Here is a 20,757-nt window from a genome sequence, read left to right on the forward strand (position 1 = left end):
AGGCGTACCAAGTGGTCAGAGGTGGATCGAGCGGCTCAAAAACCCCAATGGTACTCAGACAAGAGTCCTTGTTTCTCCAGACACCACACGAGTCGGCGATTTACCATCCTCACAAATAGCTTACACAGGCAGTTTGTAAGACAAATCGGTCTGTAACTTCCTGCATACTTAGGATCATTGTCAGTCTTGAGGACAGGAATGACTATGCCCTCTCGCCACTGTGATGGAAAATCACCCTCTATCCAGATTCAGTTGAACACACAAAGGAGATATAGTAGACTATCATCACTAAGGTGTTTCAACATCTGGTTATGGATGCTGTCCGCTCCAGGAGACGTGTCCTTGCAAAGCGCTAAGGCGCTGCAGAGTTTCCACTCCGTAAAGGGCACGTTGTAGTCCTCTGAAGCTTGGGTGGCAAAACTAATGTGATGACCTTCTGCCTCCCGCTTCAGAGTGAGGAAATCAGGATGGTAATTCCCAGAGCCAGATACATCCGTGAAATGACTAGCTAGATGGTTAGCAATCGTGAGAGGGTCAGTGGCGATACTGCCTGCAAGGGAAATTCCCGGTACAGATGATCCTTGGATACCCGAAATCCGTCGAAGCTTAGTCCACACTTGAGATGATGAGAGTATGTGACATCATAGACGACACATATCTCTCCCATGAAGCCTTCTTATTTTGGCAAATAAGAACTCGCACCTTAGTGCGGAGTTTCTTAAATGTTACCAAGTTGGCCGCAGTAGGCTGTCAACGGTAACGTTTGTGAGCGTGACGGCGTTCTTTGATAGCTGCTGCGATGTCTTCGTTCCACCAAGGAACGAGTTTTCGGCAAGGAGTTCCCGAGAAGAACAGAATAGACTCCTCAGCAACAGCAAGAATAACTTGGGTGATGTAAGTTATTTCCTCGCCAACGGTCCACGTGATATCGTCGTTAAGGACAGCTAGTGATGTGTATTTTCACCAATCAGCATGTTTAAAAATCCTTCGAGGAGGAGCCTTGATAGGTTTTTGCTTTGTCAAAGTAAGGATGATGGGAAAATGGTCACTGTCACAAAGATCCGTCTATGCAAGAATGTGCGCCGTAACGTACACTGAAGTGTGTTGGTTCCCCTGTGTTCAAAATACATAAATCCAGCTCTGTTACTAATGTTTCCAGCTCTCTTCCCCGGGGGCAAGGCGTCTCAGAGCCCCAGATGGGGTGATGGGCGTTAAAATCGCCCAACAATAGGAAGGGAGGTGGAAGCTGATCTAGAAGATCAGCGACATCATTGATGTTAAGAGGCTGGCCTGGTGGAAAATAAACATTACACACTGTTGTTATGACAGGCAGCAGAACGCGAACAGCTACAGCCTCCAGCGGGGTTCTTATTGGAACCTCCTCACTGTAGGTATCAGAACGGACAAAAATGCCAACACCACCGGAAGCCCGGTGAGCATAATGTCGTTCTGTCAAGTATAGTCGAAAATGTCTTTATACCGTATGATGACCTGGTTGGAAATTTGTTTCCTGAATACAGACTATACTCGCTGAATACTCGCTAATGAGCTGGCGCAGCTCAGCAAGATGCCTATCATAACCGTTATAATTCCATTGTAACAGTGCCATATTGTAAGTGTGGACTTCTGAGGTTCAGGTTAGGAGCAGCGTAATGCTACCTAACCTAACCTGCACTCACATCCCCATCCGAAGATGGAGATTCATGCTCCATGCGCATCTCCCCGTCACTAGACGAGGTGATGCATCACTTCAATTTCTTCGATTTAGTCCGGGGGTGCTGTTTCTTCCTATGAGGGGAGGAAGACCCGCTGGCGCAGAATCAGGCCCTCCAGGTGGAGGGCGTGAGGCCCCATTTGTAGGAGATGTAGAAGAACGCCTGTTGCGGGCGCTCTTCTTCCCCGCTGTCGATTCTTGTTTAGACAGGCTGGGAGGTGATTACCCAGCCCTGGTCGACGATGCCGCCTCCACCGGCTTAGGCGCGGCTTTCGCCGACCTCATGGGGGAAGGAGACGTTGTCTTCTTCCCCTTCTGTGCCGGCGTAGGTTTCTTAGCTGGCACAGGTATATTGGTGGTCGAAGGCCGGGATGGACCCGCCTTCGAGCTTGTTCTCTTTGCGGCGTTGCTCGCAGGAGCAACTGCCGCCTTGGGCGCAGCGATCTACTGGAAAGGTGTTCCAGTTGAAAATGAGGAACCTGGCAGGGACTGTGCTATCAAGCTCAAATCTAGTGTCTTGGCCGGTGCATTCAGAGAATTAAACTTGGGTCTTGATCTCCTGGATCTTCTTCTCACTCAGATAGGTCTGACAGTTCCGATCCCAAGGAGAATGAAGACCAGAGCAGTTAGTGCACTTGTACAGAGGTGTGCACTCCTCCGCGCCGTGAGCTACTTTCCCACATGTACCACACACTGACTGATTCGAACAACGAGATACCATGTGTCTGAATCTCTGGCATTGATAGCACCGCATAGGAAGCGGGATGTACGGCTTCACATCGCAACGATAGTTTGTTACCTTGATTTTCTCTGGCACCACTGACAATTTGAAGGAGAATATGAACGCACCCGTGGCAACGTCTTCACCGTTGACTTTGCGCGTAATGCGCCGGACGTGTGTCACGCCACGGTGTTTCATGTCTTCCATCAATTCATCGTCGGTGTTCAGAATAAGATCACGGTGGAAAATAACTCCACAAACCAGATTCAAGCTTTTGTGCTCTTCCACTCTCACGGGGATGTCGCCAAAGTGGTCGCACTTAAGCAACTGATCGGCTTGAAGCGCAGTGCTCGTCTTCAGAAGCAAACCACCATTGCACATTTTCGTTAGATCCTCAAGTTCACCATATACACCTTCGATAAGCAGACTAAAAAGTATTTCCACCAATCAATACTTGTTTTTTTATTGCTTATATTAAGCTACAGGACCGGTTTCGACCCCATATACAAGGTCATCTTCTTTTTTTTTTTTTGCTAGGGGCTTTACGTCGTACCGACACAGATAGGTCTTATGGCGACGATGGGATAGGAAAGGCCTGGGAGTTGGAAGGAAGCGGCCGTGGCCTTAATTAAGGTACAGCCCCAGCATTTGCCTGGTGTGAAAATGGGAAACCACGGAAAACCATCTTCAGGGCTGCCGATAGTGGGATTCGAACCTACTATCTCCCGGATGCAAGCTCACAGCCGCGCGCCTCTACGCGCACGGCCAACTCGCCCGGTAAGGTCATCTTCAGCTGAACCATGAATACATATTGATATGATGAAGCTTTGATTAAATTGCATTGTCAAAGGAATGTTATATGATGATGTGCATTTTGTCACATACAAATGGGGCATGTCTTATCGTGAATTGGCATATATGCCAGTATGTACAATATTGCAACTGTATGTCTAAAATATTATGTTGAAATTTTAGGACCTCAACATAATATTTCAGACATACAGTTGCAATATTGTACATACTGACATATATGCCAATTCACGATAAGACATGCCCCATTTGTATGTGACTAAATGCACATCATCATATAACATTCCTTTGACAATGCAATTTAATCAAAGCTTCATCATATAAATATGTATTCATGGTTCAGCTGAAGATGACGTTGTAAATGGGGTCGAAACCGGTCCTGTAGCTTAATATAAGCAATAAAAAAACAAGTATTGATTGGTGGAAATTCTTTCCTATTTTTAATTGTGTAATTCGTCAATACGGAAATGAAGATTATAGATTACGAGACTAAAAAGTATCGATTTAACCATCTTGAAATCGTGCCCATCGGTTCCAGTAGCAACCAGGAACCTAGGGAAGCTGGAACCCAGACTAATTCGCTGCGCTTGTTCCCAAGGGGCTGGCTCCCTTAGGGAATCAAAAGTTAAAGACTTGGGTAGCGAACTATCCGAGGTGGCAGGCGAAAGTTGTTTCGACGCCATGCCCGAAATCATCCTCTCCGAATACCACCCACTTCGATCAAGGGTCTCTGTAGCCGAGCCAAGCAGCCAAGGCAATACCCACCTGGTCATAGCAGGTATTGCCCGGCGTCCGATGTTGGACGATGCCTAATACGCGAGGACTGAGGAAATAAGTACGAAGACTTCCTTCCTCCAGTCACCCACAATAGCATGTACCCCATCATAGTGTGTACAGAGCACTAAATATAAAGGAGGAAAAAAAATTAATAATATGTCCTTTTGGCATTCGGCTGTGCAGGGACCTGTGTTGTCAGGCGGATACTACTGCCCGAGTACATGACACTCCAACCCGCCGCTTCCTGGGTGGTTACTGACACAGGCTTTCGAGTGTAGTCGCACACGTAGGAGCTCCCTCTCCGAGCAGCACGCACATCAAAAATTTTGAGATGGTCTACAACTAACCCTAAAAAAAAAACAATAAAAAATAAAGAGGGGACCATGGCCACATGACCCTTTTAGTTGCCTTCTACGACAGGCAGGGATTACCTGTGGATGTATTCAACCCCTCCCATCCACAGGAGGTCCAACACATTATACCAAACCGCAATCCATGTCCGCGCCTAGGTCGCCCCTTTTTGTCGCCTCTTATGACAGGCAGGGGATACCGCGGGTGTATTCTACATGTGTGCCCCCCACCCGCAGGGGGTAGGTGTGTTTGGTCCTCAAGAGGTATTTTATTTCCCTCAAGTCCGCCGGCAAGCCGGATAGGACCTCCCTATCCGCCACCTGGGACGCGCCACGTGGGAGTATCACTTCTCCCCCTGCTACGCCAGCGTAGTAGGTTCGTGGAGACTTACTTGTTATTTTAGGCGTTACACTTTTTGAAGAAGATGATGGTGTAATTATTGGCAGAGCAGGAGAAGCAGAAGCCGGCTCAGTAAGATTTTCACTTGAGGTGGTTGGTGGCGGTGTTGTCGGAGCAGGGAAAGATGTTAGAGCAGAACATAATATATCTTTCTTATCTTCTGATACGAAGGGTCTAATCTTTTCATGGAAACACATTGTCTATCAATGCTAATTCCTTGAGATTTGATGACTTGCATAAGGTCACATAAGATCACTGAAGTCAGGCGGTGGATCTTCTGGAAAGATGGGGTAGGGTAATTTGTCAGAAACTAGGGACTTCTGTGTCAACACTACAACAGGGTGCTCTTTCATATAAACAAAGTGATGTATCTGGGTTATTTGTGGAATGTGTTTCATTCCAGCACGGAACTTGTTTTGCCAGTCATAAGTAGGAATTGTCACATTTCTAGATTCTGTGCCAACAGCGACAGGAATAATACAGCTAGAAACATGACAACTTTTACGAGTGACATTAATTATATTTTCAATAACTTCACTTTCATTTTTCCGAAATGCTCTCTTGATGTAAAAAGTTTCAAACAAATTTATTAAAAACCATCATTCCAATACTTTACAATTGTAACCGTACGTATGTACGACCCCCGAGTTTTTAGGTTAGGAAATTTTCGTATATAGTTTGTTAGGTTAAAATCATGTAATTTTGTTTATTTACCATGTAAAAACGTAATATTATAAGAAGAATGTATAGTTAGGGAATATTGCATATGTTCATCATTATATTTTGTATAAATTTCCGTTTGGGTAAGAGTCTGTAAATATGGCCTAGTCGTAAGGATTGTGCAACCGGGAAAACTGCGACTATATCGGGAAGGACGGTTAAAGTCAGTTGGAAGTGTTGCAACAAGTGGCTTGAAAACACGGGGTACGGCAGGTTGTATCGGTTGAAGAATTGGAGTGAATCAATGTGGACATACATGAGTGGACGATCTATGTCACATCATATACTCGATAGCCAATGCGAGGGCTTTGTTTTGAGTGAGGTTTGTGTTGACAGAGTGACGCGGGAAGAAGTGCCGGTGTGAGCGTTGCTACCACAAAACTTTTCAGGACGCTATTACCACGTGGAGCAAGGATATATAAGTGGGTACGCGTGTGCGGCGAGTCATTCTGATTCTGATTCTGTTTCTGATTCTGTTTCTGATTCTGTTTCTGATTCTGATTCTGATTCTGATTCTCGTTGTGTTTCTGACTCTGATGCTGATACTGTGTGTTTCTCATTTGTACTGGTCTGCGGGAGCGACGTATTTGCGCAGTTTGCTATACGATCTGCTATTGTACGTGAGTATCTGTTACGGAGCGATCATGGTATAATCTCAACAACTTACCGGCTTTGCAGTGGACTTTCTGTAAAAGAAAGTGTTTGTTTGGAACTTGTCACCCGAGTATGCAGCTTCAGTTGATGGAGAATTTTGCTGTTTGCTTGCCTCTGGAGATGTAACACTTTCTGTCCAGCCAGCAATTGGAAAGAATTCAAGACGTCGACGAAGAAGTGTAAATAAGGCTAGGGATGCTCGTCTTAAGAAGGTTGCATCCATATGTAGAGAAATAGTCGTCGTACTTTTCTCTACCAGATTAGAATTCACGGTAACAGTGGAGTGCGAAGGGGCTCTTACCTGGAGGTATGTTAAAAGTATAATGATGTTCGATTTTTAAGTGATGATTTTAATGATGTCTAATTTGCCTTTGTAGACGGCAAACGAGTAAATCTAGTGAAGAGATGATTTTGTTGGGTAGTATTGTGTATATTAGCTCTATGTAAACAGCAAGCACTAAGTGGGTTGCATAAGTGTTTATTTTGTTGGTGTTTGTCACATATTAGTTCTTATTCTGGGAGTAAAGTCATAGAATCAAACTTTAAGTGAGTCTTTTGTCAGTGGAGTAAGGCTGAACCTGGCATGTTACCCAAATTTAATTTCAGGGGTTATATAGCAAACAGGTAAGGTTACAAAGCAAGTCTGGAGCCTCGTCAGCATGATGACCGTCGCCTTGGGAGAGGGAGTGGCTCGTTGCTCTACACAATTAAATATTCCTGCAATTGTTTTGCAGGTGGCGCCCATTATCCTTGTTATTTACACTTAGTTGAGTCAACGTTTATCTGTTCAGTATTTCAATAAGCTTACAGTAGTTGCACAATCTTTAAGTTTAAGATACAAATGTTACACTGATGTTAAAATGGGACATGTTTCGCTTAAGCTTTGTAAGCATCTTCAGCCACACTTAATCTAAAGCTAAGTCAGGGCCCTGAACTGGGTTCCTTATTAAAGTATAATACAAGAATTAATACAAGATAAAACAGCTGTAAAAATCTAGTCTGTGGAAAAAGCGATTAAATGTAACTCATCATCATCATCAGTTTTCCACTCCAGTTGCCCGGGTGTGGTTTACGAGCACTCTCCACTTCTGTCTGTCCATGTACCACTCTTCTCTCAAGACGACATCCCAGCTGATTCCTCTTGTTCCTATGTCCTCTTTCACTTGGTCCAGCCACCTCTTCCTAGGTCTTCCTACCGGTCGTTTTCCGGCCACGACTGTGTATAGCCATTGTTTTGCTGTCCTTCCATCGTCCATTCGTTTGACATGGCCAAACCATTTCAAACGGGCCCTTGTCACTTTTTCATTCAGGGATGGGTACACACCAGCTTGCTCCCTTATTCTTTCATTCCTTACCCTGTCCCTTTTTGTCTTCTGTACCATAGTTCGTAGGAACTTCATTTCTGCAGCTTGTAGTTTGCTGTCCACTTGTTGGGTTGTTGTGCAGGTTTCTAGGCCATATGTTATTATGGGGGTGAAGTATGATTGGAATAGAATCTGCTTTGATCTTAAGGGAACTTGTTCGTTCCAGAGGAGGTTCCGAACTTGATGGTAAAACTGAGCTGATTTTTGAATGCGGTTGTTAATCTCATGCTGTATTCTGTTATCACTTGAAATGATGCACCCAAGATATTTATATTGGTCTACTGTTTCCAGTTGTGTACCTTCCAGCATTATTTTTCCTTTCTTCTTCTGCCTGTTGACAGAGACATAGTAACAGTTTTTGATTTATTTATTGTTAATCCGTATGCTTTCAAATGTTCATTCCAGGTGTTCAGCCTCTCTTGGACTTCCTTCTCTGTATTTCCCCAAATTACTACATCATCTGCAAATGCAAATGCATTGATGTCCATATTGTTCTTCTGCTTAATTTCTTTCATGACTTCATCCATGGCAGTGATAAAAAGTAATGGTGAAAGGGTCCTGCCTTGTTGCACTCCTTTAGTGGTTTGGAACCAATCAGAATTAGCGTTTCCTATCTGTACGCAACTGCAGCAGTCTTCGTAAAGCATTTTAACTTTCTGGATAAGCCCTTTGGGTACATTCTTCTTTCTTAAACATTCCCATATAGTCTTCCTTTACAATCTTTAAGTTTAAGATACAAATGTTACACTGATGTTAAAATGGGACATAATAAACTTGTCATAGTATTTTATGTACATGGAATGAATATTAGTGTTTGTTTAAAAGTAGTACAAGCTGATTATTTGTAGAATGAGACAATCATGATCCAACATACAACTGATTGTACAAATTTGTTGATATTAATGAAGCGTGGATTAAGTAAAATATAAAAAACTAAATCTTCGAACATTGTTGAATGAGAACCAGGTACGTAGAATTATGATAGAGTTGTTGACTCCAAGTAGTTCCATAATAACGTCAAAAGGCGCTTGAAGCATCAGTGTGCAGAAGTGTTGTGTCTCTTTCATGGAATAATCTTTGTAGTAGATTGTAGTCACGAGCTGTCTTGCGTAGATTCAACAAATAGGGTTTTCAATAAAGCTTTAGATGTGGGAGAATTGTAATTTCCAAAAATAATTAAAAATATATATTAATTAACGGTGAGTGAAATAAGTATAAATACTAAGATAATGGGCGCTACCTGTAAAACAATTACAGGAACATATAACTATGTTGAGCAATGAGTAACTCCCTCTCCCAAGGCGACGGTCATCAGGCTGACGAAGCTCCAGACTTACTTTATAACCTTACCTGTTTACTCCTGAAATTAGATTTGGGTAGCAAGCCAGGTTCATCCATACTCTACTGATAAAAAGATTTACTGCAAGTTTGATACCAGAACTTTACTCCCAAAATAATAAACAAAATATAATAAATACCACAATAATCATCACTTAAAGAGACCCCCTCCTGATTGCCGTCCACAAAGGCAACGTACAAACAACTACGACCAACATTAATCATTACTTCACGAGACCTACTCGTTTGTCGTTTACAAAGGCAAATATACACACCACTAACAACAACCAAATCATTACTTCACGAGACCTACTCGTTTGTCATTTACAAAGGCAAATATACACACTACTAACAACAACCAAATCATTACTTGACGAGACCTACTCGTTTGTCATTTACAAAGGCAAATATACACACTACAAACCATCAATAAAATTGTTGATACTATATATACATTTCTTAACATACCTCCAGGTAAGAGTCCCACTACACTCACTACTGTTATAGAACAAAAATCGTATTTTGGTAGAGAAAAGTACGACGACTTTCTCTACGTACGGATGCAACCTTCTTTACGAAGAGCATCCCTAACCTTATTTACACACTTCATCGACGTCTTGAGTTCTTCTCGAGTGCCGCACAGGTTTGTGTAACGCCTCAGGTTTCTGCAACTGAAAGTGGATACTCGGCCGACGATTTCCTCGACCAAGAATCAGCTCTGTGCTCAAACACACATCCACTACCGAATCTCAATTCTGTACGCATCACCACATCCACTGTACAAAATTTCATCGAAGAATTGTAGTCCAACTATTATACAGAGTTGGAGTTACAAATAAACACTTAAGTAGCGTCTTTGACCTAACCGCCAACAGAAACTCATTAGCATCAGCAGCATATAGCGTGCTCACTCCGAAAACGATACTCAAGAACAATACAACTTTGCCTAGGACTATGCGCAAAGTAACTCCCGCACGCCAGTCCGAGTGAGAAACACACAGAATCAGAGACAGAAACACAATCAGAAATAGCATTAGAATCCGAATCCGAATGACTTGCCGCACACGCGTACCTGCTTATATAGGCTTGCTGCACGTGGTTATAGCGTCCTGGAAAGTTTATAGGTAGCAACGCTCTCACAGGCACTTCTTGACGCGTCACTCAGTCAACCCAACCTCGCTTAAAAACAAAGCCCTCGTACTGGCTATCGTGCGTCTGTTGTGACATCGAATGTCCACTCACGTACATCCACATTGATCCACTCCAATTCTTCAGCCTATACTACCTGCCGTACCCCGTGCTTCCAAGCCACTTGTTGCAACACATCCAACTGACTTCAACCGTCCTTCCCGATATAGTCGCAGATTTCCTGGTTGCACAATCCTTACGGCTAGGCTATATTTACAGACTCTTACCCAAACGGAAATTTATACAAAATATAATGATGCACATATGCAATATTCCCTAACTACACATTCTTCTTATAATATTACGTTTTTACATTCTCAATAAACAAAATTACATGATTTTAACATTACAAACTATATACGAAAATTTCCTAACCTAAAAATTTGGGGATCGTACATACGTACGGTTACAGAATTCGCAATGTGACGCGTGTTGAAAACTGAAATGTATAGGAAAAGTAAATGTAAGTTTTGGAAACACAGAGAACATTCTACTAATGAATGAAAGTTTAAAAACGCTTACCCCTAGTGTTGCCAGAGAGGTGACTAATCTTGTTGGTTGTTTGAGACGATCTGGCAGTCGTTATTCTGCTACTACGTGTATTGTAGGGGTGTGACTGTGAAGGCAGAGAATGAGTCGGGAGAGGTGAGGTAAGCAGAGCATTGAGAACATTAGGAGTAGGCGGAGGGAGTGTAGCGTGAATCAGTGGATTGGAAGTGGCTACTGTTGCAGTAGGGAAGTTGTTAACGTGTTTATAATTAAATATTTTCATGAAATTATTGGTATTTATATTAAAGGCAATGAGTAAATTAGGGATTTGTTCAATGAATGGACCATTTGCATAATGCTCTCTTGAAACAACCAAAATACAAATCAGGTTTAAATTTCGTGTGTCCCACTGGCAAAAATGAAATTTTTCAACTGCTGTTCTTTCCTGTCATAACTCTCCACAGGAGGTATCTCATTAAGATGTTTTTATATTGCCCAACACAGTTATCAGCATGGAATTCTAGATGTTCCTCACCTACTGAAAAGTTTTCCAAGAACTGATGTACACGAGATAAGACAGTATTTACTCCTTTACCCACAATACAAGCTTCTGGAATAATGTACAAAACAAATTTGTTAAGTGGTTCACAAGCTACACCAAAGAGACCTACTTTGTAGCCTGTAAGATAGAAAATGGGTCCAACATATTGCGGATCGTATGGTAAGTGCACCTGTTGAGCATACTGTGCCTTTGTATGTGTTACAGCAACGTGGCCCAAGAGACAATGGAGTTTCCAGTTGTCTAATCCCTTGTCTACAATTGTCTATGGTGTTTTTATAAGCAGTTCACTCTGCTTGGACATGATTAAGATGTTGTATAGCCTTCTCCATCGGATTTCTTATTTCCTCCTCATTAATTAATTGACAGCTTCCCTATTACAGTTTGATTGCTTCTACAAGTCATACAAAGATTAGTCTTGGGTTTCTGACCTACTATGTTACTGCAAAATGTATGCCAGATGGGATACCAGAACGAGAGTGCATTTTGTTCATTTTCTTCACTGAAATCATTCATATAGTCGATTGTATGTTTACGATCATCAAAAGGAATAGATTTTATCTGAGAATTCTTTAATACATTTTGGTGAATTTTTAAGCTGCATCTCTTCTTTCTTGAATTGTCCCTTTAAAGTTTTTAGCCTCTTAGAGCCACAAGCGAATACAAATTGAATGAATGACTGACACACCTCCTGCCCTCTGAAGCGATAAATTGTGTAAGTTTCTTTCCTGTCATAATTTTTTCTCTTAGCTGACGTCATTGGCTGGTTTCGTACTAATGCATTCATCGCAAACTTCTCCACAGTGTGAAATACACTGAAAGACTGCATCGGTATCGGAAATGTTTGGAGCAGACAGGATGTTTATGAAACCTGTTACCTTTATTAAAAGCGTCCAGCTAGGGTTTATATCCGAGTCATCTTATCTTATGCTCGCGCAGCTATGACAGCGAGTGTGTGTGGAGCCAGGCTTATGATGCGAAAAGTGGTCTCTTTTCTTAGTATTAAATACAGCACATTTTTTTTTTTTTTTTTGCTTTACGTCGCACTGACACAGATAGGTCTTATGGCGAAAGCTCATGTTTTAACAGTGATTATTGTCAGAGGGCTTTTTAAATTCACGCAGTGAGTAGATGACGGTCTAAGCAATACACAGGTATCAAAAACAAAAATTCGACATTTTTCTCCCTTGAGTGCTTTTTTACATTTATTTTGTGAACTGTTAACCGAGAAGTGGTCCTTTTTCTTATGCATGCACACATATAGAAAAATATTTAGCAATTTTGTTATCATTCTTCTTAAAGGATATCGTAATGGTTGACCACCAAAGTGGCAGTGTAAGCCCGTGTACATGGTTTGAAAAGCTACATAGATATTATTAGCCACATTGTAAAAGGATTTTTGTTGCTTTCTAGTTTAACTCCAAGAAATTACTAGGATGTTTTCTTTAAAATGTCCAAACCATTTTGTTCCCTATGCCCATGAAGTCTGTATTTCCTTACGGCAAGAATACAGTAATTTTAATAAATGGCCATTTACAGATTACCAAAAAATTAGGTAATTACACACCAAGTAACTACACTGAATATGACAGTATGCTCTACAGCAAAAGTTGAGCTGACATACCGGGTGTTTTGTAAATCGGCCCTGGTAATCATTTGTTGGTCTGTCTCATACTATGGCAAGTACACCTAGCTGCAGTATTTTCAGCACTATTACTGCAGTAAAACATGTTTAAAACAGAATTACAACAAAGTAAGTTTAGCCAACCATAGCAGATATAAGAAAACTGCAGGTCATAGCAAAAAAAAAAAGAAAGAAAAAAAGGAAAAAGAAGAGAGGTCATATTACAATTGTTTTGATATTAAATGAAACCTACCTCCTTTTAAGAAAAGTATATTAGCATATTCAAGGGAAACTATGCTCTACACTCTTTTGCAGTTCTTATATACAACAGACCACAGCAGTCTAATTTTGATCAAAAGCAGTTATTCTGTTTCAACGACAATAAATTATCAGCATACAGGAGACGATGACAACGACTGTTGTTTCCAAGGGCCTATCATCAATTCAACAGTCTACAGACAGGAGATATCCAACAAATTCTAATATAAGTGTAAAAGTTAAATATTTATCAACTTACCCATGGCACTTAGGTGTAGCACGAGTGAAACTTGAGCTTATGTTGGCCTCGTACACTTTATTGACAATTGAATTGCCCAATTCTGCCATAACTTTCAGAATCTCTGGTTCCCATGCATCTAGTGTGAGTGAGCGCACTTTGCTGTAGTGAACACCAAGACTCCGGTGAACACCTGAACATTCTACAAATAAAACAATTCTGGTTAACACTCCTTCAGCTTCGTTTTAAAAATATTAAAAAATTAAATAATATTAGAGGAAGAATTAGAGTAAAACACCCACAATTAACCATACCACTATACATGCAAAAATCAAACTTACAACGAATTACAATGATACTGGTTTCAGGCCAATCAGACTGTATGTCTGAACTTCCCCACCTGACTGGTGATGAATAAACCACCTCCTGTATTCAAAGCCCAGTAGAGCATAGTTGATGTGCAGTAACGTGAAGTGTTCACTTGAGAAACATGCCTTGCCGATGGTTATGACCAGGATATCAACAATTGTCACCACTCGAGAGGGCCTGGATAGTTCATCTGTGTGAGAGTGGGTTATCTGTGTGGGCTGCAGCTGCACATGTTGGCCAAAATGCATGTATGGTACGTGTATGACAGCAGTAGTCAAAGGAAGGGAAACATGTTCAGAGATTTGGAAAAGGACCAACCTGACGGATAATGATGTGGGAGGATTGGCACATGATTCGGATGACCCAGACAACAGCAGCAGCAGAAATTTAAACAACTGTGGCACCACACATTAAGTGACAATCAAGTGGTGATCAATTGCATGTAGCTGGCTTACAATCCCGTGTCTTTGCAGTAAGTAGTATTCCACTGACACCACATCATCGATGTGTGATGCTCTCGTATACCTGCTTCACAAAGTAACACTGAAAGCATTCCAGCAGCCAGTCACTGCTTTATATACAGCCACAGGATCCCATTGAGCACCATATGACCCAGCAGCATGTATAGACACAAAAATTGATTACTTGAAAAATCCTAATTATGTTAGTAAAAGAAAACTTTTTTTTTAGTGTAGCAAACAATTATCCATTGCAGAATGACTGGCAGCAATTTCTGTCGATGGTTGGATATTTGTCACGCAATTACGATGAACAGAATGATACAATACTACGAAGTTTTTAGGAATATGCAGATGTTTGATCGTGTACATATTGGAGTAAATATTTCCTTTGAATTTCTTGAGCTAGTCAGACATCACAGAATTATTATTGACCACTTACTTCATTATAACTTTCACTATTGTATCTACATCTTTAATGTATTATCACTACTACTAACTACCAATAATTAAATAATTCCAGAGAGGATGGAAGAAACATACCAATGCAAAGAGTAATCCCAAGATTTATGCTTGCCCATCGAGGGTTTGGATTTCCACAATCACAACAGGCATCATTGCCTGGAATTTTCAGCAACTGTTCCCACATCCTGAAACACAGTTCAATTCAGCAACATGCGACAATCACAGACATTATTTCTGGAAAATTGCCAAAATGTATATTTTAACTTTATGCTGTCACTGAAGACCTCAAGGTACCTGGGAAAAGGGTTTTATTAGTTTCGATAACCTCATTACCTTCCCACCATTCTGCTTCCTACTGTCAGAACATTTTATTCAATTATCTTGTATCAAAATTTGTTAATTAGCAGCTATACTCTCTATTTTTCATTAAGTTCATAATCAAGGGGCAAAAGATCTTCATAGGTTGACGCCCCGAACAAATAGCATTATAAAATAAAAAATCTAATAATCATATACTGGAACTATTATTAAAATGAGTATGTTTTAATAATAATAATAATAATAATAATAATAATTTAATATTATTGGCATTACGTCCAACCAACAATTTTTACGTTTTTTTTTTTTTTTAGAGACACCGAAGTGCTGGAATTTAGTCTTGCAGGAGTTCTTTCACGTGCCAGTAAATTTACCAATACTAGGCTGACGTGTTTAAGACCCTCCAAATACCACCGGATTGAGCCAGGACTGAACCTCCCAAGTTGGGGTCAGAAGGCCAGCACCTCAACCATCTGAGCCACTCAGCCTGGCTTGGTGTATTTCTCTAAAACGATGAACAAGACACAAATTCTTAGTCATAGTCCATGGTATTAACAAACTCTCGTATTTGAACACTTGTGAGGAGGATGCAGCCTAAAATAACTCAAGCTTAACTACAATGAGAAACACTTTGTGTGGGACAAGGAGAGGACTTTAAATGGAGAGGATGTCTACTAGCTGAAATCTTGAGAAATGCGTATTTTTTGTAGGTACTCACCTCAGCACAGTGGAAAAGATTACTAAAAGAAAAGTAATGATGATCATGGGAGACTTTATAGCCGAGGTAGGGGGGATTATGGAGGTCTGGAGCATGTGGTGAGCTTGCATGATCTTGGCAATGAGAAAGATAATGTGGTAAGGCTTACAAATTCCAGTTCAAGCCATCATCTGATTACCAGAGATGCTCCGTCGCTACATAAGAAATGTCGTTAACAGCTCGAAAGGTTTCTCCAGATGTCTAAATTGATAATATTGCAATGACTAGGATATTCTGAGGATCTGTCATTGCTATTTGAAATAAGGTAGGAACTAACGTTAACAATGATCATCTCATGCTAACAGAGTTTCAGTGTAGACCCTGGCAGTAAGCAAGAAATTTCAATGACACAGTAATAGATGCAAAGTGATGAAACAGAGTAGAAGATCAAAGATGATTTCCAACTGGAACTAAAAAAAGAAATGTGTTCTGAGACAACAGAAACAGACATGATTCAATCTTTAAGCACTGTAAAGAGCTACATTCCTGACACCAGCAAAACTCTCTGGGAAAAAAATTAATCATCCCAAGAAGTAGAGAAGTAGTAGATGTCTGAGAGAACCCAGGATATCATTCACTCCGGAAACAGATTTTTTTTTGCTAGTTGCTTTACGTCGCACCGACGCAGATAGGTGGAAACAGATCAAGGAGAAAGTGAATACTAATAAGACCTAGCAGTAGAAAGCACAGAGGCAAGCACAGTACATTGCAAAAGCATAAAGAATTTAAAGAATGTTTCAGAGAGGCAAAAGGGAAGAAAAACAGTCACAAAATCGTAGTCACCTCAAACCAAGTTGAAGGGGAACTCAAGAGGGTAACGCACTCTCTATCCCCAGTTTACAGTTGCAAACTTTATGAAATTTTACATTAGCCGAACGAAAATTTACATTTCAGGAAAGGTTGGTTACATAATTAGAAATAAGGACCCCCTCGTGCAAGTCTGTGGAGGTAGCTACAGAAAAATAAGTCTGGTGGTCATTACCTTGGCTGTTAGTCTGCATGGCGATGAATGAGGCCTCCTGTCTTAATATACACACTCTCAGAAATGCGGCGATCAATAGACAAGATAGCCAGAAAAGCCGCAGCTTATATATCTGAAAGGAAAGTTCGAGAGGATTCTGGACTAATCCGGACACACCCTCTCAATTTTATTGGCAGAACCAAAGTTACACCCAAAAACCAATACGAAGCCTGTGATAGGCTGAAAAGTAATTACCAAAATTTCTAATAACCATACTGATTATTTTGCCAGATTCTTGTAGGCTTGGCAACAGTGAACATGGTAGCATAGTGACCTGTGCTCTCCCTTCCAGATATCACTAAATGTCTTAATGCATATACCTAACAGTTTGTCAGTAGCTGTTTATTAAAATAGGCCATGTTCTTGCCCTCCATCAGAATCACGTAGCTCTGAGCTTGTATTTGGGAGATATTAGGTTTGAATCCCACTGTTGGCAGCCCTGAAGATGGTTTTCCATTATTTCCCATTTTTGCACAAGGTAAAGGCTGGGGCTGTACCTTAAATAAGGCTATGGGTGCTACCTTCCCAATTCTAGGGCTTTCCCAACAGCAAGAGTAAACAATTAAACTGCATTACAGAATTGCTGTCGAAATAGGGCTTATGGAAGACTCAATATATCAGAGATATAGAAGAGAAATACCATTGCTACCCAAGAAAAGCAGTCATGAGAGAGTAAATGCTTCACTGAGGTCCTCAACTATAATAAGAGGAATGACGGGAAGCAAGATAAGCGAGAATTTGATCTTGAGAGCAGTGATAAAGCAGAATTCCCCTAATATCCATCCCAAGAAAAATACTGTACTTTCCAGGATAATCCTGAAATGTATTAACAAGGTCTTGGAATTTAAACTCCAGAAAGGGGAGCTTCGCAACATTTCAGATCTGATAAAACACTTCACAGATTATTCTGAACAGAGTAGTGGAAGGTAAATTGCACTGTACCTCACAATAATATTTCAGAATGCTGGTGATTCTCTCAACAGTTCATGCTGAAAACTCTAAAAGGGTATGTGTGGCCTTCCATTCAAAATAGTGTCATCAGTGAAATGTACTCTGACTAATTTTCAATGTTTTTTTTTTTGTTTTTTTTGCTTCACGTCGCACCGACACAGATAGGTCTTATGGCGACGATGGGATAGGAAAGGCCTAGAAAGTGGAAGTGGCCGTGGCCTTAAGGTACAGCCCCAGCATTTGCCTGGTGTGAAAATGGGAAACCACGGAAAACCATCTTCAGGGCTTCCGACAGTGGGGCTCGAACCCACTATCTCCCGATTACTGGATACTGGCTGCACTTAAGCAACTGCAGCTATCGAGCTCGGTATTTTCATTGTTAACTTTTGTTTTTGATGTACAAGGATGACCGAGATGCAAACCATCTCTGATCTCTAACTTTCTCTCCTCAATATTTTATAACACTCAAAAACTTGATTAAAAGATAGAAAATTATGAGATTTCTACAGGCAAGTTTTAAGTTTCTGTAGCAGGTTTTCCTAGTTTTTTATTCCCTAGCGATTTAACGCTGCACTAGCAAATCAAAGGTTTTCAGCAATGCAATGATGGGAAAGCCCTAGAATTGAGAAGGTTTTCCGGTAAATTGGATAGAAAATTGTAATGAACTAACAGAGTACTTTGAGGCCATGACGCTAAATTTAGAAGCAGAAGAGGATAATAAATTTTCAAAATTGCTACCAGAGAAATTAGCTGAGGCACCGGTGAATGAAGAAGCCCGTGGAAAAATGAAGGAAATTTTGGTACAGCATAAGAACATATTTGGGTCCAAGCCTGGAAAGATACCCAATTACAAAATTATCGTAAACAATTGGGAACCGTTCAAGCAGATGCCATACCCCATTCCCGAGAAGTTATTTCCTCAGGTGAAGGAGTTGGTGGACGACATGGAGAACAACGGGATCATAACTAAATCACCTACACCATTTTTAAGTCCTATCCTGGCTGTTCCAAAGGCGAATGGTTCCGTGAGAGTATGTTTGGATGCTAGAGAGATCGGAGAATTTGGCCACAGAGAGAGAGAGAGCAAAATCATTGCCAGACACCCTATGCCCTGGATAGAGTGCAAGGAATTAAGTCAACAAGGTTATGTGATGACATGGAACGGAAGCTAAAACTCTGGAAGAGGTTGCAAAACCTATGCAACAAGCTATTAATTTTTGTTAACAATATTACATTTGCTCCCAAGGTCTAACACTGCCCCATTTTTCACAAGATTTTGTGTGAACTTTTTAAGTCCTATCTATGTTTGTTGTAGATCTTGAAAGTATTATAGTTGTAGAGATTTGAAACCAAAACCATTCAACTGCAGCACTGCCAAACATATGTAAAGAATAATTATAATGGTTCATTGCCTCGTCTGGAAACTAACACCTCTGAATCATTAATGGTTATAATCATATACTTCACCTCTCTTGAAAGACAGTAATAAGATATAAAATTATTTTACAGAATACAATATTACGCCTATTCAGTTAGCAGCACTTGTCAGTACTTACCTAGATTTGCGCTGCTTATCAGGAGAAGGTTTATCTACTGTTTCACTGGCTGAACTGGCACTGGGAGAATGAGATGGTACTGAATTGCGACCACTGTTGGTACTACTGCCACCTACATTATTACATGGTTCTTCACTAATGCTCAGTTGGATTGCAGCACCAATCCCTTGTTGCATGGCCGAGATCCATGATTCATACATTTCATCAGAGTCTGCTTGCAGTATGTGACTCCTGTAACATAACCCACAACCAATGTAGGATATTGTGGATGACAATCTCAGCACCACGAGAAATATAGTCAGAAAACACAGTGGAACCTCAATTCTCCATTTTTGGATGGCCCATGGAAAAACCATACAAAAAAAAAATCCGGGAACAAATTAAAACCATCAACAATTTGGCTGGACATCACAATAATGAAGTATGTACAATTATAAACTTACAAAAACTCCTACATAAATGACATGAGTTCAGAAAGTCCATAGTTCAAGTCCAGCTTTACCCAAAAACTTCTTCATTTGACCATGGAAACTTCATTCTGGTCAGCAACTTTGATCAGCAATGCTCATAGAAAATATTCTACTAAATAATTATCTGAATCATATCAATATCTAATATCCTATTTACTTTAACCCTATAACCAGTAAACACGCGCGTATTTCCTTATAGCTCTACCACTAAAGTTATGTCAGCGCTTACTAATCTCGTGATAGCTCCTTTATTGTCAATATATTGACCAGATATTATACATCACTTTAAAGAGGAAAGTCTGTTTATAATTATAACATATCGGTAATGTAATTTAGTCATGGAGAAGGCTAGCATACACACGGAAAAAGAACATAATGCAGACAGTCATCTTGTTTGGTGTGGTTGCCTAGTGAGTGTTCCCAGCGTATTTGCATCTGAAATGAATGAATTATCATGGAGCAGTGAAATTCGTGGCTGTCTATTAGACTTAGAAAGCGAAGAAGATAGTGATGTCATTCTGGAAGAAGGAAATTATGATTCTGACGTCAACTGCTACACCTCCCAGGAAAGAAACTATGCTTGTGCCCCGTCTAACTGCAGAAAAAACTCACGCAGCCACTTCTGGTGCCCAGGATGTAACTGTGGTGTCCATCAAGATTGATACCATAAATTAGAATATTAATGGAGAACCATCAAGGCAGGAAGAATGAGAAGCCACCCTGAAGATGCCGAGGATGAGTGCGAGTAAGCGGTCTGTGTTTTGGAGTGATGTGCATGTATTATATTATTTAGTTTTTTTTCCTCTCCTCTTACCTTTACAACAGTTCAAGATAGTGAAAAGTGTATATATATATTATTGATCAGCATAAAAATTTGCACATTTTGTATGTAACATAACAGTGATAAACCTACTTTTGTTACCTCACTGTTGCCTAGAACTTAATGGACTATTTAGACTTTTTCTTTTGCGTGGAATATTTAATCGAAACATCCTTAAGACACTAAATTGGCGAGTTTGATTTCTTACTGTATTTTTCTTTATTTTTTTTTCTGAATAAAATGACATGTAATACTTAATTATTAGTCAACTATTATCTTTTACGTGATTTTATAAAATTTATTTGCAAAACTCCCAGACATGCTTAGTGGTTGGAGGTAATATAGTCACCCGTTGCAGGGTTAAACAT

At 40.5% G+C, this 20,757-nt stretch overlaps 1 protein-coding gene across 1 annotated transcript in view; it reads right to left on the reverse strand.

Annotated features, from left to right (window-relative positions):
• The window catches only part of CenB1A (Centaurin beta 1A), a 316,525-nt gene that overhangs the window by 80,651 nt on the left and 215,117 nt on the right, over positions 1 to 20,757 (reverse strand). The window contains exons 8-10 of the mRNA XM_067141489.2: positions 19,100 to 19,330; positions 14,575 to 14,681; positions 13,226 to 13,406 (exon numbers count right to left, since the gene is read on the reverse strand). Coding sequence (XP_066997590.2) covers positions 13,226 to 13,406; positions 14,575 to 14,681; positions 19,100 to 19,330 — 519 coding nt within the window. The remainder of the gene's footprint in view (positions 1 to 13,225; positions 13,407 to 14,574; positions 14,682 to 19,099; positions 19,331 to 20,757) is intronic.

Source organism: Anabrus simplex, chromosome 2, assembly GCF_040414725.1.
Source record: "Anabrus simplex isolate iqAnaSimp1 chromosome 2, ASM4041472v1, whole genome shotgun sequence".
Taxonomy (NCBI): Eukaryota; Metazoa; Arthropoda; class Insecta; order Orthoptera; family Tettigoniidae; genus Anabrus; species Anabrus simplex.